The sequence below is a fragment of the Perognathus longimembris genome, chromosome 11 (assembly GCF_023159225.1).
Source record: "Perognathus longimembris pacificus isolate PPM17 chromosome 11, ASM2315922v1, whole genome shotgun sequence".
Lineage (NCBI taxonomy): Eukaryota > Metazoa > Chordata > Mammalia > Rodentia > Heteromyidae > Perognathus > Perognathus longimembris.
This window is the reverse complement of record NC_063171.1, coordinates 42,473,528-42,499,769: the sequence shown is the minus strand read 5'-3', so window position 1 is coordinate 42,499,769 and position 26,242 is coordinate 42,473,528. Positions and strand designations below refer to the sequence as shown.

The window sequence follows — 26,242 nt, the reverse complement described above, 5'->3', positions numbered from 1 at the left end:
GAGACCCCTGAGCTGCAGCACCCTGGCTGGGACTCCCGAACTGCTGGCAGAGCAGTGGGATCACCAAACTGTGGGTGGAGCTCCAGATGGGAGCCTTGAATTGTCATCGGAGCTCCGGGTGGGCCCCCTGAACTGCCTGTGACGCTCCGGCCCGGAACCCCTGGACTGCTTGTGGAGTCCTGGCTCAGACCCCTGGACTGTCAGTGAAGCCCTGGGTAGGACCCCTGAACTGCAAGTGGAGCCCTGGGTGGGCCCCCGAACTGCTTGCAGAGCCCCGGCTCAGACCCCCGAACTGCCTGCAGAGTCCTGGCTTGGACACCCAAACTGCCTGCAGAGCCCGGACTCAGACGCCGGAACTGCCTGGGAAGCCCTGGGTGTGACCTAGGGGATGCTGAAGGGCTCTGGCTGGACTGATGGATCTGCCTGCAGGGAAGTTCCTCCCTTCTGGGCGGGGCTGGCTGTGTCGTTCGCTGGGGTTTGTGGGTAGAGGCTGGGTGCCCCCAGATACTGGTGGACAATGTTTGACTGGGAAACCAGTCTGTTGCTGTCTCAGCGGTAGCTGCAGTGATGACGGCCTGGAGTCAGGCTTCCTGTTGTGTTTCCTGGTGTTGCAGGGCCGCTGGCAGGTCAGAGGTTCCTCTTGTCTGGGCAGGGACTCCTTCCCCTGGGTGGAGCTGAGGCTTGCTACTCCCGGCAACTTTGCCCTTTTCAAAGATGGCCCCTTTGACCTTACTTTCCTCTGGCAAGCTTTATTTCTGGTGTGCTCTGGCCATCTATGCCAGAGACAAAGATGGAGATTCACTATGGTGGATGGGGGTGGGGGCAAGGGCTACTTTCCGAATGGCATTCTGTGGGTGCAGACTGGAGCAAGACTGTCTTTTGTGGAGTACTCACGCTTCCTCTGGTTCTCGGGAGCTTTCCCGCTCTGCTTGCTGCCCTCTGGCGCATTTCTCTCCCTCTTGCTGCTGCTGCGTGCTGGAAGTGGGTGTGGATTTGGTCCCACTGGGTAAGCAGCGGGCTGGTGGCCGTGATGCCACCTGTAGCTGAAATCTGGATTCTTGGATTTGCTGTCTTGTTTTCTTTCCTTTCTGACTTGAAACTCTATGTTGTTATACCTTACTTGGGCTCTCTTCCTAGAGTTAGAAGTTTCCCTGTAGAAGAAAAACTGGGTTCTTGGAGAGAGCTTATTAGATAGGGCTCTGCTGCTCCTCCGCCATCTTCTTCCGTCTCCCCTCAAATCTGTTTTCTTAAGCAGGCTGTCTGAATTATTCCTCTCCAGGCAAAATCTCCATACAGTGATGGCTCTAGCTATCAAGTCAAGTTAGTTTTTGGATAAGATCTCATGGTTTTTTCTTGGAGTTGGCCTTGGCCTTTGATCCTTTTACCTGTGCTTCCCAAAGAGCTAGGTAAAAAGTGAGCTCCATCACAACTGACTTGTGGGTTGAAATGAGGTCTTACTATCTTTTTCTTGGGCTGGTCTCTAACTGCAATTCTGCTTATTTCTACTACCTAAGAAGCTTGTATTCACACTTGCATCACTGTGTCAAGACTACAGAGCTTTTAAATTTGAGGTAAACCTGTCTTTCAATTCTTGTTCTTATTTCCTGAGCTATTGGAGTCCTATTCAGAGAGATGTTGCCTCTAACCATGTCTTCAAGTGTTTTCTGTTTTATTTTTCTCTCGTTCTGTGTGTGTGTGTGTGTGTGTGTGTGTGTGTGTGTGTGTGTTACTCAAATCTGACTGTAGGACATTGTACTTACTAGGCAGAAATTTGAGCTATATAAACTCTCAGTCCTTTTTCTTTATTTTTCAGATAGGTTCTCATGCTTTAGCCTGGGGGTTCCCTTGGATCTATCTTTGCTTCTCATATACCTTGAATTCTGGGTTTAAACCATCATTCCCTATTTGTTCTTTGCTACACTTTTGGCCTTACAGTAAGGTTTTGAATTGAGTTTTGTACAAAGTAAGAGACAGGGATATAATTTCAGTCTTCTTTTTGTGGATGTCCATGTTTCCAAGCACCATTTGTTGAAGAGGCTGCTTTTCCTTCAATGTATATTTTTGCCACCTTGAACTTATGAACTTATCTTGGGGCTTCACATTTTATTCCATTGGTCTATTTGTTTCTGTGCCAGACCATATTGTTTTGTTACTATGGCTCTGCAGCATAATTTGAATTCAGGTATTCTGATATGATCAGCATTGTTCCTTTTGCTTAGAATTGCTTTTGTTATTTGGGATCATATATATATACAAACATATATATATAGCCAGTCCTGGGGCTTGGACTCAGGGCCTGAGTACTGTCCCTGGTTTCTTTTTGCTCAAGGCTAGCACTCTGCCACTTGAGCCACAGCACCACTTCTGGCCAGTTTCTGTATATGTGGTGCTGGGGAATTGAACACAGGGCTTCATGTATGTGAGGCAAGCACTCTTGCCACTAGGCAATATCCCCAGCCCTTCCACATAAATTTTTGAGATTGATTTTTTTTGTTTAGGTCAAGAATGACATTTGAATCTATATATTGCTTTTGTTAATATAGTCACATTCACAATATTCTTCTGCCAATCGATTAACATGTAAAGCCTTTCCATCCTTCTTTTCCGCCTGTAGCACTGGAATTTGAACTCAGGGCCAGCCACTTGTTAGGTTACTGCTTTACCACTTGAGCCACATCTCCAGCCATGCTTTTTGCCAGTTATCTTTTGAGATAGAGCCTTACTTCCTGTCCAACCGCACGCCTGATCTCTGATCGTTCTACAGTTTTTGGGATCACAAGTGCACACCACCGCATACAGATTCCCTCCATGGATAGGGAGTCTACAGACTTTTCCATCTTGGCTGGCCTGGAACTTCAGCCCTCCCTGTCTCAGCTTCTCAAGTAGCTTGGGATGACATGCATATATTACTTCACCTAGCTATGAGTAATAAGGAGTCTTATGAACTTTCTGCCTGATTTGACCTCAAACAGCAATGTGCTTGGTCTTAGCCTCCCAAGTAGCTAGAATTAAAGATGTGAGCCATTGGTACTCTACAGTCTTTCCATCTTGTAAGTGTTTTTGTCAATTCCTTCCTCTAATGCCTCAGAGTTTTTATTGTAGAGGTCTCTCACCACCTAAAGGTTATATTTAAGTGTTTTTAAAAATTAGATTGTTTTGATTATTTCTTTCTCTGCATGTTTATTACTAGCCCAGAGCAAAGCTCTTTTCCTAAAAGTTTATCACATCTATGAGGTTTTTTAGTGGACTCTTTAGAGTTTTCTAGTATAGGATCATATTATATGCAAATGAGCATAATTTGGCTTCTTTCTTTTCTTACAGGGATACCAAGAAGGGGGCTTCTAGAGGCAAACATTTATCACATTTTGAGGCTAAGAAAATAAACTTTGTTGATTCTCATTCAGTTCTTGACCCCCCCGCCCCCCCCATTAGATAGCATTTAAACTTGGACAGTCAGTTGTGTTCCAGGGTGACTATTCAAGTACATGTTCAAGAAAGGCAGCTCTTATAAGTGTTGCAAGAAATCCACTGAACTCAGAGATCAGAGACTTGAAATTGACTTGGCATGTTGGTGTGAATTGTGTCATACACTCATCTGTGAATGAGAACACAGTATCTCTTTGATACTGAAAATACAATTTGGGTACAGTTTTCACAGAGGGAGCTACATCCTAATGGTAGAATCTTACACACAATTTTTTTATTCTACTTTTCCCTATATTAATTTTCTTCCCAAATTATAAAGGCAAATGTGTTTTACTTCTAGGGAAGACAGCCTATATCTTCATTGCATTTTCTTTGTGAGGATATTTCAGTACAGTTTCTCCATTCTCTTGGTCTCCATTGAAAAGCATAGTCCTATGTCTGACAGAGGACCTATTGACAGTAATTTCTGTTTTGTGTTTTGGTTTCACAGCAGTAATAATGATTTGAGTTAATACTTTAATATCAATCATGATGATATTTCTGATTGAGAAAAGCTCTTTTGATTGATAAAAGTGACTGTTGGAGAAAAATACAGTATTTAAATTTTTACTAATTTTATATGGTAATATATTTTATATGAGCATCTAGCTTTCCGATGACACATGAAAAAGATTCAACTATGTGTAAGGAGAGGTCTGTATTTGGAATTGATGAAAAAGTAACATAAAAGACACAAACTGTGTTATATATGGCCAATTGTTTATTGTCAATTTTAATACACTTCATTATTTTAATTGTTTATGTCCAATTATATTTTGTTCAATGCTGAAGAAAACATAAACCCAAAGAAAGGAAATATAGATAGATGTATAGAATCAGGATCATAAATGAGAGCTTTATCCTTTAGAATAATGATTTTATACTTTGATGTCATTGATATTTTTGTCAAGAATAGTAGTGTGTGGATTGAAAACTTAACCATACAAAGAAAAACCCATAATTCAAATGCCATACACTAACAGATTTTTGAAATAAGCTTGCAAAAATATTGATTTCTTCTACTGAATGACTCCTAACTACAAACAATTAAAGATTGCTACTAGAGAATAAAAAGAAACCAGCACCAAAGGAAGGACATAGTACATTGAAAAAAAAAGAAAAGATAATATCCCTGAAACCATTCAGAAAACGTCTTAGATTAAAAGTTGGGTTACTGGTTCTTACTAATAATATCTATTGCTCTTCCACTATTGCTCTTCCACTAATATCTCACTCATAATAATAGTATCTCTGAGACTGGCAGAACCCCAAATGTTTTAAGGTATCACTTGAATGGCCATGGGTAGCTGGGTATTGATTGCTACTTGTCACATTAGATCTCACATATTCTTTTCCATATTTGTGTGGAAAGATATGTCCTGAATAAGATTTTCCAAAGCCAGAGTGCCCGTACTCATAATCTGCACTACCATAGCTACCATGTCTCCATCCCATACCTGACTGACCACGGATATTAAGAAAGTGACCTCCAGAACTAGACAAAGGTTGCACAACTGAAGAATGAGAAGAAAGACCATTTTCACTATCATGATTGACACCTGCAGAGAAGGGTGCATTTACCTCAGGATGGGATGGGTTATTGAGGTCATTATCTCTAGACCTACTCTCGGCAGACCTGGGTGCGCTTGCCCCTCTGGATCCTGAGTGACCCTGAGGGGATTCGGAGCGTGCATGGCGGCCGTCCAGGTGTTGGCGGGACCCTGAGGGACCCTCGCTGTCCTGAGCCTGCTCGTGGTGGGACGCGTGACCTGCCTGAGCGGCCTGCCGGGACCTCCTTCCGGAGGACTCGGCCTGTCTGCCCTCGGAGCTGTGACTTTCCTGTGAGGCCCGTGGTCTGGAGCTGTCCCTGGCCTGCTCTCGGTGAGATTCCTGGGCTGCTGGAGCGCCCGAGCGGCGCTGTCTGGGGGCTGAGTCGCTGTGCTCATCGTAGTAAGTGTGGTACACGTAGGCGCCGGAGTGTCCTGGCCTCCCTTCGGACTGGGAGTGGGGGCCCTGCTGGTGGCGACCCTGGGAGGGTCCTTCTGAGTGTCCCTCGCTGTCACTGGCCTGACTCTCGCTGGGTGCCCGACGCCTGGGCTGCCTGGGCTCTGGGGGGCTGTGTCTGTGTCCAGCACCGGCCTGCCTGGGGCTGTCTGCTTCCTCCCTGGGCCGGCTGCCCTGGTGTTGTCTCCTGCCGGATCCGGGCTGTCCCCGAGGGTCTTCCTGATGCTCATGCCCGGCCGGCTGTCTGTGCTGGGACCCTGAGTGCCTGGCACGGTCTGGGCTCTGGCCAGAGGCCCGTCTGGGTTGTTCCCTGGGGCTGTGTGCGGACCTGGCCTGGGGTGGAGAGGGTGGTCTGGCGGAATCTTCTGACTGGGCCTCGCTCTCGCTGTCCTGGCTCAAGCTTGGCTGGTGGTGTCGGTGGGGGCGGGGTGGGGACTGCTCATGATGAGCCTGTGGGTGTCTGGCACGGTCTGCTGATGGTTCAGGGTGGCGGGATTCTCCTGGTCTCCTGGAGCTTTCCCTTGGCTGCCGCTGGCTGGAGCCAGGCTGTCTGTCAGCGGAGGCCTCTCCGTGGCGAGAGGCGGGGCGCCGGGCACTGTCTCTGGACTGCTCCCGGCCTGACCTGGGTGCGCTTGCCCCTCTGGATCCTGAGTGACCCTGAGGGGATTCGGAGCGTGCCTGGCGGCCATCGTGGTGTTGGCGGGACCCTGAGGGACCCTCGCTGTCCTGGGCCTGCTCGTGGTGGGACGCGTGACCTGCCTGAGCGGCCTGCCGGGACCTCCTTCCGGAGGACTCGGCCTGTCTGCCAGCGGAGCTGTGACTTTCCTGTGAGGCCCGTGGTCTGGAGCTGTCCCTGGCCTGCTCTCGGTGAGATTCCTGGGCTGCTGGAGCGCCCGAGCGGCGCTGCCTGGGGGCCGAGTCGCTGTGCTCATCGTAGTAAGTGTGGTACACGTAGGCGCCGGAGTGTCCTGGCCTCTCTTCGGACTGGGCGTGGGGGCCCTGCTGGTGGCGACCCTGGGAGGGTCCTTCTGAGTGTCCCTCGCTGTCACTGGCCTGACTCTCGCTGGGTGCCCGACGCCTGGGCTGCCTGGGCTCTGGGGCGCTGTGTCTGTGTCCAGCACCGGCCTGCCTGGGGCTGTCTGCTTCCTCCCTGGGCCGGCTGCCCTGGTGTTGTCTCCTGCCGGATCCGGGCTGTCCCCGAGGGTCTTCCTGATGCTCATGCCCGGCCGGCTGTCTGTGCTGGGACCCTGAGTGCCTGGCACGGTCTGGGCTCTGGCCAGAGGCCCGTCTGGGTTGTTCCCTGGGGCTGTGTGCGGACCTGGCCTGGGGTGGAGAGGGTGGTCTGGCGGAATCTTCTGACTGGGCCTCGCTCTCGCTGTCCTGGCTCAAGCTTGGCTCGTGGTGTCGGTGGGGGCGGGGTGGGGACTGCTCATGATGAGCCTGTGGGTGTCTGGCACGGTCTGCTGATGGTTCAGGGTGGCGGGATTCTCCTGGTCTCCTGGAGCTTTCCCTTGGCTGCCGCTGGCTGGAGCCAGGCTGTCTGTCAGCGGAGGCCTCTCCGTGGCGAGAGGCGGGGCGCCGGGCACTGTCTCTGGACTGCTCCCGGCCTGACCTGGGTGCGCTTGCCCCTCTGGATCCTGAGTGACCCTGAGGGGATTCGGAGCGTGCCTGGCGGCCATCGTGGTGTTGGCGGGACCCTGAGGGACCCTCGCTGTCCTGGGCCTGCTCGTGGTGCGATGCGTGACCTGCCTGAGCGGCCTGCCGGGACCTCCTTCCGGAGGACTCGGCCTGTCTGCCAGCGGAGCTGTGACTTTCCTGTGAGGCCCGTGGGCTGGAGCTGTCCCTGGCCTGCTCTCGGTGAGATTCCTGGGCTGCTGGAGCGCCCGAGCGGCGCTGTCTGGGGGCCGAGTCGCTGTGCTCATCGTAGTAAGTGTGGTACACGTAGGCGCCGGAGTGTCCTGGCCTCTCTTCGGACTGGGCGTGGGGGCCCTGCTGGTGGCGACCCTGGAAGGGTCCTTCTGAGTGTCCCTCGCTGTCACTGGCCTGACTCTCGCTGGGTGCCCGACGCCTGGGCTGCCTGGGCTCTGGGGCGCTGTGTCTGTGTCCAGCACCGGCCTGCCTGGGGCTGTCTGCTTCCTCCCTGGGCCGGCTGCCCTGGTGTTGTCTCCTGCCGGATCCGGGCTGTCCCCGAGGGTCTTCCTGATGCTCATGCCCGGCCGGCTGTCTGTGCTGGGACCCTGAGTGCCTGGCACGGTCTGGGCTCTGGCCAGAGGCCCGTCTGGGTTGTTCCCTGGGGCTGTGTGCGGACCTGGCCTGGGGTGGAGAGGGTGGTCTGGCGGAATCTTCTGACTGGGCCTCGCTCTCGCTGTCCTGGCTCAAGCTTGGCTCGTGGTGTCGGTGGGGGCGGGGTGGGGACTGCTCATGATGAGCCTGTGGGTGTCTGGCACGGTCTGCTGATGGTTCAGGGTGGCGGGATTCTCCTGGTCTCCTGGAGCTTTCCCTTGGCTGCCGCTGGCTGGAGCCAGGCTGTCTGTCAGCGGAGGCCTCTCCGTGGCGAGAGGCGGGGCGCCGGGCACTGTCTCTGGACTGCTCCCGGCCTGACCTGGGTGCGCTTGCCCCTCTGGATCCTGAGTGACCCTGAGGGGATTCGGAGCGTGCCTGGCGGCCATCGTGGTGTTGGCGGGACCCTGAGGGACCCTCGCTGTCCTGGGCCTGCTCGTGGTGCGATGCGTGACCTGCCTGAGCGGCCTGCCGGGACCTCCTTCCGGAGGACTCGGCCTGTCTGCCAGCGGAGCTGTGACTTTCCTGTGAGGCCCGTGGTCTGGAGCTGTCCCTGGCCTGCTCTCGGTGAGATTCCTGGGCTGCTGGAGCGCCCGATCGGCGCTGTCTGGGGGCCGAGTCGCTGTGCTCATCGTAGTAAGTGTGGTACACGTAGGCGCCGGAGTGTCCTGGCCTCTCTTCGGACTGGGCGTGGGGGTCCTGCTGGTGGCGACCCTGGGAGGGTCCTTCTGAGTGTCCCTCGCTGTCACTGGCCTGACTCTCGCTGGGTGCCCGACGCCTGGGCTGCCTGGGCTCTGGGGCGCTGTGTCTGTGTCCAGCACCGGCCTGCCTGGGGCTGTCTGCTTCCTCCCTGGGCCGGCTGCCCTGGTGTTGTCTCCTGCCGGATCCGGGCTGTCCCCAAGGGTCTTCCTGATGCTCATGCCCGGCCGGCTGTCTGTGCTGGGACCCTGAGTGCCTGGCACGGTCTGGGCTCTGGCCAGAGGCCCGTCTGGGTTGTTCCCTGGGGCTGTGTGCGGACCTGGCCTGGGGTGGAGAGGGTGGTCTGGCGGAATCTTCTGACTGGGCCTCGCTCTCGCTGTCCTGGCTCAAGCTTGGCTCGTGGTGTCGGTGGGGGCGGGGTGGGGACTGCTCATGATGAGCCTGTGGGTGTCTGGCACGGTCTGCTGATGGTTCAGGGTGGCGGGATTCTCCTGGTCTCCTCGAGCTTTCCCTTGGCTGCCGCTGGCTGGAGCCAGGCTGTCTGTCAGCGGAGGCCTCTCCGTGGCGAGAGGCGGGGCGCCGGGCACTGTCTCTGGACTGCTCCCGGCCTGACCTGGGTGCGCTTGCCCCTCTGGATCCTGAGTGACCCTGAGCGGATTCGGAGCGTGCCTGGCGGCCATCGTGGTGTTGGCGGGACCCTGAGGGACCCTCGCTGTCCTGGGCCTGCTCGTGGTGGGACGCGTGACCTGCCTGAGCGGCCTGCCGGGACCTCCTTCCGGAGGACTCGGCCTGTCTGCCAGCGGAGCTGTGACTTTCCTGTGAGGCCCGTGGTCTGGAGCTGTCCCTGGCCTGCTCTCGGTGAGATTCCTGGGCTGCTGGAGCGCCCGAGCGGCGCTGTCTGGGGGCCGAGTCGCTGTGCTCATCGTAGTAAGTGTGGTACACGTAGGCGCCAGAGTGTCCTGGCCTCTCTTCGGACTGGGCGTGGGGGTCCTGCTGGTGGCGACCCTGGGAGGGTCCTTCTGAGTGTCCCTCGCTGTCACTGGCCTGACTCTCGCTGGGTGCCCGACGCCTGGGCTGCCTGGGCTCTGGGGCGCTGTGTCTGTGTCCAGCACCGGCCTGCCTGGGGCTGTCTGCTTCCTCCCTGGGCCGGCTGCCCTGGTGTTGTCTCCTGCCGGATCCGGGCTGTCCCCGAGGGTCTTCCTGATGCTCATGCCCGGCCGGCTGTCTGTGCTGGGACCCTGAGTGCCTGGCACGGTCTGGGCTCTGGCCAGAGGCCCGTCTGGGTTGTTCCCTGGGGCTGTGTGCGGACCTGGCCTGGGGTGGAGAGGGTGGTCTGGCGGAATCTTCTGACTGGGCCTCGCTCTCGCTGTCCTGGCTCAAGCTTGGCTCGTGGTGTCGGTGGGGGCGGGGTGGGGACTGCTCATGATGAGCCTGTGGGTGTCTGGCACGGTCTGCTGATGGTTCAGGGTGGCGGGATTCTCCTGGTCTCCTGGAGCTTTCCCTTGGCTGCCGCTGGCTGGAGCCAGGCTGTCTGTCAGCGGAGGCCTCTCCGTGGCGAGAGGCGGGGCGCCGGGCACTGTCTCTGGACTGCTCCCGGCCTGACCTGGGTGCGCTTGCCCCTCTGGATCCTGAGTGACCCTGAGCGGATTCGGAGCGTGCCTGGCGGCCATCGTGGTGTTGGCGGGACCCTGAGGGACCCTCGCTGTCCTGGGCCTGCTCGTGGTGGGACGCGTGACCTGCCTGAGCGGCCTGCCGGGACCTCCTTCCGGAGGACTCGGCCTGTCTGCCAGCGGAGCTGTGACTTTCCTGTGAGGCCCGTGGTCTGGAGCTGTCCCTGGCCTGCTCTCGGTGAGATTCCTGGGCTGCTGGTGCGCCCGATCGGCGCTGCCTGGGGGCCGAGTCGCTGTGCTCATCGTAGTAAGTGTGGTACACGTAGGCGCCGGAGTGTCCTGGCCTCTCTTCGGACTGGGCGTGGGGGCCCTGCTGGTGGCGACCCTGGGAGGGTCCTTCTGAGTGTCCCTCGCTGTCACTGGCCTGACTCTCGCTGGGTGCCCGACGCCTGGGCTGCCTGGGCTCTGGGGCGCTGTGTCTGTGTCCAGCACCGGCCTGCCTGGGGCTGTCTGCTTCCTCCCTGGGCCGGCTGCCCTGGTGTTGTCTCCTGCCGGATCCGGGCTGTCCCCGAGGGTCTTCCTGATGCTCATGCCCGGCCGGCTGTCTGTGCTGGGACCCTGAGTGCCTGGCATGGTCTGGGCTCTGGCCAGAGGCCCGTCTGGGTTGTTCCCTGGGGCTGTGTGCGGACCTGGCCTGGGGTGGAGAGGGTGGTCTGGCGGAATCTTCTGACTGGGCCTCGCTCTCGCTGTCCTGGCTCAAGCTTGGCTCGTGGTGTCGGTGGGGGCGGGGTGGGGACTGCTCATGATGAGCCTGTGGGTGTCTGGCACGGTCTGCTGATGGTTCAGGGTGGCGGGATTCTCCTGGTCTCCTGGAGCTTTCCCTTGGCTGCCGCTGGCTGGAGCCAGGCTGTCTGTCAGCGGAGGCCTCTCCGTGGCGAGAGGCGGGGCGCCGGGCACTGTCTCTGGACTGCTCCCGGCCTGACCTGGGTGCGCTTGCCCCTCTGGATCCTGAGTGACCCTGAGCGGATTCGGAGCGTGCCTGGCGGCCATCGTGGTGTTGGCGGGACCCTGAGGGACCCTCGCTGTCCTGGGCCTGCTCGTGGTGCGACGCGTGACCTGCCTGAGCGGCCTGCCGGGACCTCCTTCCGGAGGACTCGGCCTGTCTGCCAGCGGAGCTGTGACTTTCCTGTGAGGCCCGTGGTCTGGAGCTGTCCCTGGCCTGCTCTCGGTGAGATTCCTGGGCTGCTGGAGCGCCCGAGCGGCGCTGTCTGGGGGCCGAGTCGCTGTGCTCATCGTAGTAAGTGTGGTACACGTAGGCGCCGGAGTGTCCTGGCCTCTCTTCGGACTGGGCGTGGGGGTCCTGCTGGTGGCGACCCTGGGAGGGTCCTTCTGAGTGTCCCTCGCTGTCACTGGCCTGATTCTCGCTGGGTGCCCGACGCCTGGGCTGCCTGGGCTCTGGGGCGCTGTGTCTGTGTCCAGCACCGGCCTGCCTGGGGCTGTCTGCTTCCTCCCTGGGCCGGCTGCCCTGGTGTTGTCTCCTGCCGGATCCGGGCTGTCCCCGAGGGTCTTCCTGATGCTCATGCCCGGCCGGCTGTCTGTGCTGGGACCCTGAGTGCCTTGCACGGTCTGGGCTCTGGCCAGAGGCCCGTCTGGGTTGTTCCCTGGGGCTGTGTGCGGACCTGGCCTGGGGTGGAGAGGGTGGTCTGGCGGAATCTTCTGACTGGGCCTCGCTCTCGCTGTCCTGGCTCAAGCTTGGCTCGTGGTGTCGGTGGGGGCGGGGTGGGGACTGCTCATGATGAGCCTGTGGGTGTCTGGCACGGTCTGCTGATGGTTCAGGGTGGCGGGATTCTCCTGGTCTCCTGGAGCTTTCCCTTGGCTGCCGCTGGCTGGAGCCAGGCTGTCTGTCAGCGGAGGCCTCTCCGTGGCGAGAGGCGGGGCGCCGGGCACTGTCTCTGGACTGCTCCCGGCCTGACCTGGGTGCGCTTGCCCCTCTGGATCCTGAGTGACCCTGAGCGGATTCGGAGCGTGCCTGGCGGCCATCGTGGTGTTGGCGGGACCCTGAGGGACCCTCGCTGTCCTGGGCCTGCTCGTGGTGGGACGCGTGACCTGCCTGAGCGGCCTGCCGGGACCTCCTTCCGGAGGACTCGGCCTGTCTGCCAGCGGAGCTGTGACTTTCCTGTGAGGCCCGTGGTCTGGAGCTGTCCCTGGCCTGCTCTCGGTGAGATTCCTGGGCTGCTGGAGCGCCCGAGCGGCGCTGTCTGGGGGCCGAGTCGCTGTGCTCATCGTAGTAAGTGTGGTACACGTAGGCGCCGGAGTGTCCTGGCCTCTCTTCGGACTGGGCGTGGGGGTCCTGCTGGTGGCGACCCTGGGAGGGTCCTTCTGAGTGTCCCTCGCTGTCACTGGCCTGACTCTCGCTGGGTGCCCGACGCCTGGGCTGCCTGGGCTCTGGGACGCTGTGTCTGTGTCCAGCACCGGCCTGCCTGGGGCTGTCTGCTTCCTCCCTGGGCCGGCTGCCCTGGTGTTGTCTCCTGCCGGATCCGGGCTGTCCCCGAGGGTCTTCCTGATGCTCATGCCCGGCCGGCTGTCTGTGCTGGGACCCTGAGTGCCTGGCACGGTCTGGGCTCTGGCCAGAGGCCCGTCTGGGTTGTTCCCTGGGGCTGTGTGCGGACCTGGCCTGGGGTGGAGAGGGTGGTCTGGCGGAATCTTCTGACTGGGCCTCGCTCTCGCTGTCCTGGCTCAAGCTTGGCTCGTGGTGTCGGTGGGGGCGGGGTGGGGACTGCTCATGATGAGCCTGTGGGTGTCTGGCACGGTCTGCTGATGGTTCAGGGTGGCGGGATTCTCCTGGTCTCCTGGAGCTTTCCCTTGGCTGCCGCTGGCTGGACCCAGGCTGTCTGTCAGCGGAGGCCTCTCCGTGGCGAGAGGCGGGGCGCCGGGCACTGTCTCTGGACTGCTCCCGGCCTGACCTGGGTGCGCTTGCCCCTCTGGAAACTGTTTGTTCGTCTTCCTCCTCTGTATAGATTGCGTTCGACCAGTACGTTTCTTCCCACCTTTCATTGTCGCTTTCAATTCCATCACTTTCATGTCTATTCTTCCTGTTCTTATTTTGTTTTCTATCAAGAGAATGAGATCCTCTCTTTTTCTGTTTCTTTGAATCATGTTGATTTCTATGATGCTCACCCTTTCCTTTCTTTGATTTTGATTGGCTTCTGTCTGTTCGTGTTTCTGAACCTGTGTTACGTCTTCTTTTCCCTGATGGACTTCTTGAGTGTTTCCTTTTCACCTTTCCATCATCGCTTTCAGATTGACTTGCAGGTCTTCTCCTTCTTCCTCCTTCTTCTTCTGTCTCTTCTGCTGCATCTTCCTTATGATGAGCATGTCTTTTGTGCTTTAGTCCTGATGTTTGGATTTTCCCCTTCTTTGTGGAGTCATAATATGCTTGAGCCAACTTCAATACCATCAGCAAAAATTCTGTGAAATCTATTTGGTCATCGTGGTCTACGTCTAGAATTTGCATGAAGACATCAGCAGTGTCTGGGTCATCTGGGTTCTGGAAGTTAAAATTAAAGAGTATGAATGTTTCACATAAATGTATATTCTTACCAAATACCTCCAAATTAATTCAGATTGTTTTCTATCTTATATTAAGTTGTGGAACCAGTGTCTTTATTGTCTATATCTTTGTAATTTTTTTGCCCTTTCATGTGTCAGTTTGTACCAATTCGTTGTATGGTCAAATAATCCTTATAGTGTAGTTGTGAATGAGAAAAATGTTTCATGTGGTGCCTTTTCCCTTACTTCAAGTGCATGTTTTTATGTAATTCTTTATTTGTCTTTAAATATATCTTCTCAGATGTTGATATCAGGAATAATGTTAGAATGAGCTCATTGTTACTAGATTCTTTGCAATTGGTTATATTAATTTTTGTTTCATTGTCATGTCTTCAAATGTTCATTAATACATTAAGGGAGGAAAATAGGTTCTATTTGATTTGAAATAACACTATTTTGTATTCCAGATGAAATTTTTTTAAAGAATATTTAGAATAGTGTTTGATTATCTCATTTGTGAAGAAGAGAAAAATTTTTTTTAAGCTTTTCAGTTTTCTCTCACCCTTAGGATTGCTCGAAATTCCTTTTCCAATAGCTCCTTCAGCTCTTCTTTGCTTAGTGTTTCGGTCTTGTTGTCTTTTGTTGAATATTGATGAAAAAGTTCAGTTATGGCAATGACGTTTTCCATGAGAGTGGACATATTTTGGTTGTATATATGAACCTAGAAAGAGAATATTATTAAATCTTTATACTTTCTTATTTTTACATTATATTTAGCTCATCATAGTGATGTTTCCCACTAAAAGTTTATCTTTTTCTTAATACTCTCATGAAAGCTGACCACGACAAACTTCTTTCTACAAATACACAGTGAAAATGAGCATAGAATTTGACTCATATACTAAATCTGCCCATTCCTAGGCCTTGAGCTCACTCTGAGGATTATAGAAAATCTCTTTATCTAGACATTAGAAAATTTAGGAAAATGAGTACTGTGAAATCACTTCTTGAGAGCAAATTTATAAAAGATCCAGTAGCTCTGAGGAAATTTTTTTTTAGCTAAATTGTCAAATGAAAATTAAATGAAAATGAAAATGAAAACTAAATGAAAATTAATTTACTTTTTAAGTAATATTTTATGAACTTTGTAGTTTTTAATTAGAATGGTTTTAATAGCTTTTTGATATTATAAAATATTTTGGTGTGGCTTCTTTTTATTTTGTTACTTAAGGTACAGTATTTAAGGGCTATTCAATTTATCTCTTCAGTGATTAGGTACATCAGTCAATAACTAAGAATATAAGGATAAAAAAGATTTCCAATGACTACTTCAGATCTTACAAAACCAGATGAAACCATATACTATAAGAACAATAATGTGCAAGATACAGTTATAGTAGTTAGAACTAAAGCATTATAGACTTGGTATATTTTTTGGTAATATGTGGATCCTAATTTTTTGCTGTGATTCAGTCAGATCTACATTTTGATATTTGAGGGTATCTTCTAAAAGAATACATTTTATGCCAGGTGCTAGTGACTCAAGCTTATAATCCTAACTATTCAAGGGGTTTAGATTAGAAGATTACTGTTCACAGGCAGCCAAAGCAGATAAGAGTCCAGGAGATTCTCACCACCCAAAAGCCAGAGGTAGAGTTGTGGCTCAATTGGTAGAGCACTGGCCTTGAGCAAATAAGGAAAGCTAAGGGACAGTACTCTGATCCCGAGTTCAAGCTTTAGGATGGGCAGCAAAGCAACCGAAACAAAACAAAAATAAATCAAAATACATTTTAAAAGCATTATAGATAATAGAGAAAAAAGCCTCTAGGAATAATACAAGATAGAGATGTAGGTATGGATCAATAATGATGGTTTTCAGAATGATCTGCTATGATTCTGTGCTGAGAAGATTATTGTGCATATTGTGTGTGTGTTTGTATAAGTGAGATACGAAGATCATACATTCAGATTGGAAGTATACTATTTGAAGTTAAGAGAATATTGTAAAATTTATGAAAGATAACCAGGTTAAAGATATTAAAAAGTTTAATCAGGGTATACAAAAGAAAGCCAGATCTAAACTAAATAAGTGATAGTAAAACTGATGAACACTAAGGCAGTGGAAAGATCACATAAACATCCAGATAAATACACATGCTCTCTTTAAAGTAGCAACAAAATGACACTTGTGTTTTTCAAAGAAGAAATGGAAGCCAAATGACAAAGAAATGATATCTTCATCTTTATGTAGGAAACTAGTTTCTGTCATATAACTCTATATCCAGAAAAAATGTCCATCCAAAGTAATGTTAGGTGAAATATTTTTAAGTAAACAGAAGAGGTACTAACCAACAGAAGCATGTTGTGAAAGAAAAATTAAGGGTAACTGTTTGGAAGTATAGAAAAACAGGAAAGAATGAGGGATATTGGAAAAAATTGTGTCACAATTATAAATATTAGATGCATAACATGATTATACTCTATTTCTAGAGGTATAGAGTAGATATAATTTAAATTTGTAAAAATAGCAAATAGATTTGGAAGAGGTAAATGGAATTTAATTATTGTAGGGCAATTAAATTATTAAGTAGTGATCACTTTGACAATAAAGAGAAAAAGAATATACAAAAAAGGAAAAAAAATTAGGTAGTAGCTTTTAACAACAATAATATTCTAATAAGTAAGGATTTATGCTACACTTACTGAGCTAAGCATGAAAAGAATAATAAAATAATGTACAATTAATAATCTTATGAAGAGAATCAATGGACAGATACTTAATCCAAAAAGTCAAGATTGTAAGAGAAATGTAGATTTGGTAGAATAACAGAAACCAAGTTTAAAATGGTAAATTTAAAGTAAGTAGTTTTGTAATAAGACTGAATATAAATGAGATAGATTCTCCAATTAAATGACAATGATTGAGAAGCTGGGTTAAAAAGACAACTGCATTCTACTTTAAGTATAACTGTGACTGTTGGAAGTAAAAGCATAAAAATGTGATTCTACTCAAACACTAAGAAAAAGGCATTATGTCCTTTGAGTAGACTTTAAGACTAAAAGCATTTCCAGAGTATATTTTGTAGCAATAAAAGGTTAAATCACTAGGAAGATATTAAAAAAAACCTCTATACTGATATGTGTCTAACATTACCTCAATACATATGAATAAAAATGATAGATAATATAAATCTAAAATCATACTGGAAGATTTTAATACATGTCTTCCAGAAACTTATAAAACAAATAGAAATGATAGTTTCTGTACAATTATTAGTGTGAACACTAATACATATTTGAAATTGTACCTAATAGCTACAGAATGCCCATCCTTTTGAAATGGACATGAAGATCTTAAATTAACCATATTATTAGAATATATTAGACATCGCCAGAAACTATGCAGGCATCCAGGTACAAAAGAACAAAGGAAAAGGTTATTTCCAGCAAAGGGGTTGGCAAGACCCCTTCTCACCAGGGAGGAGTGAGAAGAAGTGTGGCCTATTGTCTGCGGTGACATATATAACCTAGGAGGTCTTAGAGGCTGGGGCCTTTGTGTAGACGTGCGGATCAGGGGCTTCATTATGGCAGGCTAGGGTTATGGCTGCTGTGAAACAATGGGTAGGGGGTCCTGCAGCAGCCCTGACCTGGAGGTCACTCTAAGGGGATCTTGTTACCTTATATAGTCATAAATGCCCTAAGGAATGCCATCTCAAGGAAGTGGGGGTGGGGCTAAATATTTGCTGCCTTTACTACATGGGCCTAGTGTTGCTTAGGAAAGGAGTGTGCTAAGCTATGGGAGAGAAGGCTATCAGGCTTATACATACGCTGGATTATAAAACAAGTTTTGAGAAATTTTGAAGTATTGAAACCCAAGAGTATTGGTTAATTAAAATTCAATAATGGAAAGATGAAGAAATTAAGCAATTAATTTCTAAATAACCAGCACATCCTAGGATAAATAGCAATGAAACTTGGATGATATTTTGAAGTAAATGAATGTGAGAAAAATATGAACTGATAAAACTTGTAGTATTTAATAATTCCAGGCCTAGAGATGATTTGAGGTTAAATGCATATCATACATTTTTTTAAAAGGGGGGTTGAATGAACCATTAACTTAAGCATTTATCTCAAGAATCTGAAAAAGAACAAAAAATTAAGCCCCAAGGAAATGTTATGATGGAAATAATAGTGACACCAGAAATAACTAGAAAAATCAATAAAACCAAGACTCAGCCTTTGAAAAAATCTAATAAAATGGATAACCTTCACAAAATTAATCAAGAAAACAATGGAGGAGCAAAAGTATAAGAAACCAATATCAGTAAAAGGAAACATTGCTTTATATGGAACAACCATTACAAAGAATAAAAAAAAAGTTGCAGGCCAGTGTTGGTGACTCATGTCTGTAATCCTAGCTACTCAGGAGTCTGAGATTTGAGGATACTGGTTTAAACCTAGCCTTGGCAGAAAGTCTATGAGACTGTTGTCTCCAAGCACCTACCAAAAGTTAAAAAAAAAAAAAGCCAGAAGTGGAGTGGTAGCTTGCCTTGAGCAAGAAAGCTCAGGGACAGTGCTCTGGCCCTTAGTTCAAGCCCCAGTACAAGAGCCAATTTTTTTTAAAATGTTGCAGCCGGCCATGGTGGCTAACACCTGTAATCCTAGCTACTCAGGAGGCTGAGATCTAAGGAGCATGGTTTGAAGACAGCCTGGGCAAGAAAGTCTGTGAGACTCTCATCTCCAATAAACTACTCAGAAAAGGCCAGAAGTGGCGCTGTGGCTCAAGTGGTAGAAAACTAATCTTGAGCCTAAGAAGCTCTGGGATAGTGCTCAGGCCCCAAGTTCAAGCTCAGAACCAGCATGAAAAGATTAAATGTTGCAATCAGTTTGAACATTTAGATGAAATGGACACCTTTCTATAAAAAGCGTTTACCCATACTGAACCAATCACCAATAGAAAACCTAAACAGTTCAATTTTTATTGAGGAAATTGACTCTTAAATGAGTACATTTCCAATGGGAGAAAAGCTTCTGGCAAAATGGCTTTACTGGAGAATCCTATTGACTGTCTAAGAAAGAAACAATACTGCCATCCATCACAGATTGTTTTAGAGAAATGAAACATAGGAAACATTCATCTATGAAAGCAGCATAACCTCAGTAGAAGAAGTAGGAGTTTCAAGACATGCCTCTAATCTCAGTTGAGGCAGGAGGAGTATGAATTCAAGGCTGGCCTACCTTCAGAGTGAGATCCTGTCTCAAAAAAATTTGCAAATCATATAAAAAAAGATTAATAAGTTAAACTTCACTGAAGATAAGAATGTGTGATTATTTAAAGATGTCATTAAAGATAGGAAAAGTCCCAGAATAGAATATTTACAACCCACTTAACCAATAAAACCCATAAGAAAAATAGGTCTCTCCTACAACAATTTCAGAAAAAGTATCAAATGATCAGTAAATGTATCCAAAGCTTCAACCTTGTTAGTCACTAGGGAAGGTGTAAATTGGAATGGCGGTGTTAGACCACATTTCTGAATGTCTGAAAAGAAGGAAAAAGGAACTTTGATATCACCAATTACAGAGATTTGAGATCTTTGATATACTGCTAGAAGGGGTATAAGCTTGCAAGAAGCTCTTCAGGAAATTGCCCAGCAGTATGTTAGACCCTGCAGTTTACTCAGGTTATTTCCAACAGAAATATGTACATGTATGTAACCAAATTTATGCAAAACTGCTCATAGCCCCATTCCTTACTCTAGATCCTTGGATAAAAGTAATCCAACTATTTATCATTCAAAAATAGATAAACAAACTGAATCATTTTATGTAACATCAGATCCAGAGTTTAGAGATTAGAGTTACAGCTAGCATGCTCATTGTAGAGAGGGAAACAGATGAGACTGACTTTGGCATGTTGTTTAGGCAGGATTGATTGGACCTGGCGATAAGTCAGTGTGATATAAAGGCAAGACACATGGGTAGCAAACACAGTTAAAAGCACACAGATAAAAGGACATAGATTTAAAACGCAGAGAAAAAGAAACATGATTTTCTAGAGAGGGCTTTCTTGGCCATCTAATGCAAAAATACTCTCTGTCTCCCATCATTTCTACTACATCGCTTTCTTGTTTTCAGCATTATTTTTGTCATTCTTAGAAATTATCTTCCTCATTTATTATTAAATGTCTCCTCCTACTAAACATAAGCTTCTAAGCATTTATGGAGTTCACTAGTGTAAAATCAGTGTTAAGACCAATGCTTGCAAATAGAAAAAAGTTAATAAGTACTTGTTGAAAGAATAAATGGGTAATTTAACAATAGAGAGTATTGAGTAGCTTTGTGGAAAAAAATTATGTCCTGTTTTCTTTCTATATAGAAATGATAGCTTTAGTGATGATGTCCTTACAAATAAATGGAAAATCCCACATTTGGAACTTTCTGTCTTAGAAAATAATGCACCTATCCATATTCCTACTTTGCTTAACACTGTATAGGCAAAAGTAGACATATTCCTTCTTACCTTGTTCTCAGGAAGAGCAAATAAAATGCAGCTGAAGGAGCTTGCAAGGTACTGAAGTCTGAGCTAAAGGCCTTTTTATATCAAGTCCATTCAGGGAGGAGCCACCATCTGTGGGATGGTCTGATTCATTCCTAACCAAACCCAGGTCCACCCATATCTTCACCTCTAGTGACATGTGTTTACTTCCCAACTTGCTCACGTACTCATCTGTTTTATTCAGCTACAGATTTAGATGAACATAAACTCAGTATATTAGAAACTTTACTCAAGGGTCTGTTTGGCTATTGCAAGTTCTTTGTGTGTAAGATCTGTACCAGCTTTTTTGCAGCTCTCATTTCAACCTGAGTGGTGCTCAATAAATATCTGTTAATAAATCCACTTCCAAAACCTTGTATCTAGGAGAATAGACCATGCACATTTATAAGGAGCTAAAAAGATCAGCATATACCAGGAAGATATCACAAGTACTGACCTTTATGGAGTTTTTTTTTTGTCTGTCAATTCCTTCTCTGGATAATGGGAGGATTTTCCATGAGACGAGTGTGTATCTAGAAATTATAATAAGTAGAGAGAAGATAAGCAAATTTAATTTTGACTTTCCAAAGTAGAGCTAGAAGTAGTGATCACTAGGAGTATGAATGAATCAAGCAAGAATCATTAATCAAGTTTTACCTTGTTTTTCAAGTTACTACATTGGGGCACCAGAGACGTTCTATACAGTCTTCCCCTTGAACTGTGGATTTTCTATTCCTGAAAATATATGGGAGACTCTTATTCTTGGTCTCTCCCTTGATATTCACATTGTCAAACAGAATGCATTTGTAACTTGTCCTTTCATTACCTAAGCCAATATTGTTTAAAACAGAACTCATTTTTGTGCTATGTGATGTGATGTACTCTTCCCTAGAAGTACTCAATATTGGTTCCTGACATCCCCATTAGTTGAGCACCTCAAGTTAGAAAAAGACATTTTTCATTTTTCCCTTTCTTTACTCCTCATGCTGACATAACATCAGTTCTTACCAGACTTATGTTCTTTATGTAGGTCTATCCTGTATCTCTAGCACTATAGTTTTAGTTCCAGACTACATTAACTTTTAAGTAGGTATTTACAAAAAAATATTATAACTAGCCTCTTTTATTAGATTCCTGAATTCATCTTCCAACCTTATTAGGTCATTGTCTCTGTTAGCTTATTCTTGCTTAAAGAATTCCAGCTTTCTTTACTTGAAATACTATCTCTTTATAATACACACAAATCCATATCTTTCTGTCTGTTGCTCTTATTTCCAAAATGTTATAGACAAGTCACTCTAAAACCCTCATTATTCTAGGAAGAATCCATGTCTCCACATGCTATCTTTATAATTTAGAGAGTTTTTTGTCCTTAACTTCTCTTCATTTTTGAGACCCTCCTGAATCATCGTACAAAGCCTTACCTGACATCTCCAGCTAGGTTGTTCCCTCACACATTGTGAATATATACCTCTTTTACAGAAATGCTGCTATCTTATTTTACTTATCTATTTATGTGTCTATTTCCCTGCTCACCCAATTTTGGCTTCTTTTTACCTTGGCACTAACTGGGTCTTAATGAGTTTTTTTTTTAAATCCCTGTGTTCTATAACAGTACCTGGCACCTGAGCAAATAAGAAAGGTAAGGGAGTTGACAATCTTGATTAGATCCCAAAAGATAAAAATATGCCTGAGTTTTAAAAATTTAATGTCCTCATTCCTAACCTCATTAGATTATCAAGTCTTTCTTTTCATAACATCAGTTAATATACAACACAGATCTTTATTTTCCCTTTTCTTCTTTTGTGTCATTAATTAGTGTGTTTTTGTCTTTACCATGCTGCAATCATAATAGTAATCTACATTGTGTAGTCACTATGTACTGATAATGTGCTAAGATTTTGCATGCATTACTCTAATACACAGAGCAATCCTATGAGGTCATTGTCTCTCTTTAAGAGATGAAAGAACTGATAGTGATAAAGTGAGCAACTAGGATTGAATCTCAGGTCATTCATACTCCTCTTTCCATATAATTTCATTATACCATTTTACTTTGGCTATGAAAATTTCTCCTTTTTCTGATTAGCCTTTTTTTCCACTCATACTATGATTTTGAACTCAGGACCATGTATGGTAGGCAGGCACTCTACTACTTGAACAGTGTCTACAGCCCTTTTTGCTTTGGCTATAGGTTCTCCCTTTTTGCCCAAGTTGGCCTGGACTATAATCCTCCTATTTCTGCTTCCTATTAGTTAGGATAACAGGCACCTACCACCATTCCTAGCTTTTTCTGTTGAGATGCAGTCTAGAAAACTTTTGCCTAGTCAGCCCTCAAACTGTAATCTCTCTGATCTCAGACTCCTGAATATTTAATATTGAAGACATGAGTCACCATGACTGGCCTATTTTTTCAAAATAGTAAGTTTATTTTTTTCAAAATTGGAGTCCTGGGTAAACTGTGGAAATCACTGAAGTAACACTACTACCACCACTAATAACAAAAACTTGATCATGAGCTGAGGAATGTGGATTGCAGAGACTGGTAAGGAAGGGCAGTTTGGGATTTGATATTTTAATGGTTAAAAGCCCTAAATCTTGTAGATTCATATGAATATGGAGGCTTCCAGTTGCCTACTCCAGGACTACTTTCTTGATTGTGTTATGGTAATTATACTTTATTATTAACTTGAATGAAAATATGGATGGGTAGCAAATATTTTTAAGAATAAGGATCCAAGAAGACTTTAACATGTTGCATGAGTGGTTTAAGTGTAATGAAATGAACTATACTGCAACAAAAATAAATTATGACTTTGTTCTAAATTAACAGGGACAGTTTGGAAACTATGAGTAACTACGTGGCATTTTAGCAATTGCAGTGATTCCATAGCTCAGAATGTGCTAACCATTTTAGGCTACATTAAAAGAGGTGTATTAACTGGAACAAAACCCATGGTGATGTTCTTCATTTATGAGATTGTTTCTGTATCTCTTTTTTCAGTTCTGATAATTGCTTTTCAGGACAACATGATATGAGCTCTGAGTAAACTAAATGGGATGATTGGCTGCATGGTGGTAAACAGAACAGTGAGATGGATGGACGAATGGAAGATAGAGGAGTGATACAATATCTGTTGTCAGTTATGTGGCTGGCCATTGTATAGAAAAGCAATTATATTCAAGCTATATAATCCCAGAGAAGGTAGAACCCATCGAAACTATAGGGAGGCTTATTTTGTGTTTGTTTAGGGAAGAACTTTGTAAAGTCTGAATTTTCCAAAAATGACAGTAATTATCTTTGGAGATAGTAGTGCCCTATGTCTGTCTAGAGAATTCTGAACCGGATTGGACCTTGGCAACCAAGTAGTTGAGCATCTTCATGCTGTAGTTGAGGACTAAGAGGACAAGGTTGCCTAATTGGTAAATAAAAAGTAAAGTTGCAAGCCTTCAACTTAGAACTTTTCGTCCCAAATCCTACCTATATTACACCAGGTTATATCACTTACTGGAAATTGAGCATGAGATATGGATGTTCTTGAGGGAGGTTAAGTGTAGGGATGTTAGATGCATGTCTGACAAATCTCTTTGTCAATTTAGGAGCTATCATCCTATGCTTCAAGCAAATTTCTTTGCTTGCTTGGTTTATAGCTGTTTGATTCATGTAGCTTAACAACTACAGGGATAATGGCTATTAAGGTAGGCTATAGGTATGAGCAATATGATAGTATTTGGGTCTCTATGCCTTATTTCATGCCAGCACAGTGGGTCTTCTTTTCATGCTAGCTTTTTTTTTTTTTGGCCAGTCGTGGGCCTTGGACTCAGGGCCTGAGCACCCCTGGCTTCTTCCCGCTCAAGGCTAGCACTCTGCCACTTGAGCCACAGCGCCGCTTCTGGCCGTTTTCTGTATATGTGGTGCTGGGGAATCGAACCTAGGGCCTCATGTATCCGAGGCAGGCACTCTTGCCACTAGGCTATATCCCCAGCCCTCATGCTAGCTTTTTAACCTTCAGAATTGCAAAAGATTTCCCCCATAAGCCTAACATAACCCAGAGAGACCTTCTTCTCCTTCTCCTTCTCCTCCTCCTCCTTCTTCTCCACCTCCTCCTTCTTCTTTTCCTCCTCCTCCTCCTCCTCCTCCTCCTCCTCCTCCTCCTCCTCCTCCTCCTCCTCCTCCTCCTCCTCCTCCTCCTCCTCCTCCTCCTCCTCCTCCTCCTCCTCCTCCTCCTCCTCCTCCTCCTCCTCCTCCTCCTCCTCCTCCTCCTTCTCCTCCTCCTCCTCCTCCCCCTTCCCCTCCTCCCCCCTCCTTCCCCTCCCCTCCCCTCCCCTCCCCCTCCCCCTTCTCTTTTTCCTTCTCCTTCTTCTTCTCATTACCATGCAATGAAATGGTTCCAAAGGTGTTTCAAGTGTCTGAGGTTATGCATTGTAGCTTCTAGGATTTGGTAAAGGATAGAGAGAACTCCATGAAAGGCAGGATATATTGACAAATCATAAATTACAGGATTTCAATCACAATCATTCAGTGGTTGTCCCTCCCTTTTCCTGCCCACTGGGCTGGAAAGGCATTATGTTGCCATATGGCCTCTGGGCTGTTGATGTGGGTCAGGTTGTCACGATTCATGGGATCAGCCCTGTGAGATGTGTGACTGAGGCTGTAGGAGTGAAGGGGAGTTGGAATTTGTGGTTAAGTGATTTCCTATAGGAGCTGTAGTCATCTCCTGGGAGGTGCTCTTTTGGGGTTAGAATTTTTCCAGGTTGAATATTCTCTCTGGTTCTTTGGAGTAGTTGAAGCTGTTGTTTCTGCTTAGCTGTACATTGGCAGAGCAGTAACTGGTGAGAACAGCTTTATGTGGTGCTTGAATTTTTCAGAACAATGGGGGATGAAAATGATGTTGATCCAGGGCAAAAATGTCATTTCCATCTGTGCTCTCAGATATGCTTTCTTTAGCTTCTTCTCAGCCCTCTTCCTCCTCCTCCTTTTGACCTCTCTTTTCATTCCCTTCTGTACCCCCTCTCTGTGTGTGAGTATGTATGAGAAAAAGCCTTTTCTGGACAAGTACAAGACATTTTATATCATTATTTATTTTCTCAATCATTTATTTGTTTGTTTAATTTTTTCTTTATTGTCAAAGTGAAGTACAGAAGGGTTACAGTTTCATATGTAAGCCAAGTACATTTCTTATTCAACTTGTCACCTCCTCCCTCATTTTCTCCCATCTCCCCCCTCCCCAGTATTCTCCCCCCCCCCATGAGTTGTATGGTGGGTTTACACTAATTGGTTTTGCAAGTATTGCTATTGCAATGGTTTGTCTTTTTATCCTTAGTCTCTCAATTTTGGTATTCCCTTTCTCTTCCCTGGTTCCGACAAAGGAGTTTCATTGTGACATTTCTATACATGTGTGCAATGTATTTTTGTCAAATCTATAACCTCTATCACTTTCTCCACCCCCCTCTTCCCTCCTAAAGCAGTTACAGTAGGTTTCATTGTTCTGTTCTTATGTGTGTATATAAAGTATGTTGACCATGTTCACCCTGCTTTACCCTCTTCATTCACCTTCCCTCCTCCTCCTGGTGCTCACCTCACAACAGATAGGGTCTTGCTATGTAGTCTAACTTTACCTCAAACTTGCAATCCTCCTACCATGCCTTCCCACACTGAGAGCTGGGATTACAGACATTTCCCATCATTCTCAGGTTTTTCTTTTTACATGTTCAATAATCAATCCCTAGATACTCACTGAGGCATGGAAAAGAGGAAATTAGAATGGCTAATAAGTTGGAAATTAAATATCATTGAAAGCAGCAAGTTTGTAATGGTGGTGGCGGTGGCAATGCTCTGAGTCACATATTATTCTAGCTAGTACAGATACAGAATCCATTTGAGACACAAACATCTTCCCGCCCCCCCCCAGAATATAAGAGTAAGAGTCAAAGACAGAGAGAAAACAATATTCAAAGATTAATCTTAAGTGTTTATATCACTAAGCCTGTTTTCCCAGAAGTCATGGTATTTTATTTTATTTATTTTGGTAGTGTTTGGGTTTGAACTCAGAGCTTCATGCTTGGGAGACAGGCATTCTACTACCTGAGCCAT

The 26,242-nt window shown here is 47.1% G+C and overlaps 1 protein-coding gene across 1 annotated transcript; it reads right to left on the bottom strand.

Moving 5' to 3' along the window:
• Positions 1–343: 343 nt before the first annotated feature.
• Positions 344–26,242, bottom strand: Flg (filaggrin). Its single transcript, XM_048358230.1, has 5 exons — positions 26,234–26,242; positions 14,170–14,328; positions 4,923–13,605; positions 895–1,018; positions 344–773 (listed from the first exon to the last, which is right to left on the bottom strand). The coding sequence occupies exons 1-5, from the start codon at positions 26,240–26,242 to the stop codon at positions 344–346; spliced, it is 9,405 nt and encodes a 3,134-aa protein (XP_048214187.1).

Coding starts and splice junctions, on each gene's coding strand:
- Flg (XM_048358230.1), bottom strand. Junction 1,019..4,922: donor TAATATCCGTGGTCAGTCAG/GTATGGGATGGA, acceptor CACGGCCACCAG/CCCGCTGCTTACCCAGTGGG. Junction 774..894: donor TCCCGAGAACCAGAGGAAGC/GTGAGTACTCCA, acceptor TCTCTGGCATAG/ATGGCCAGAGCACACCAGAA.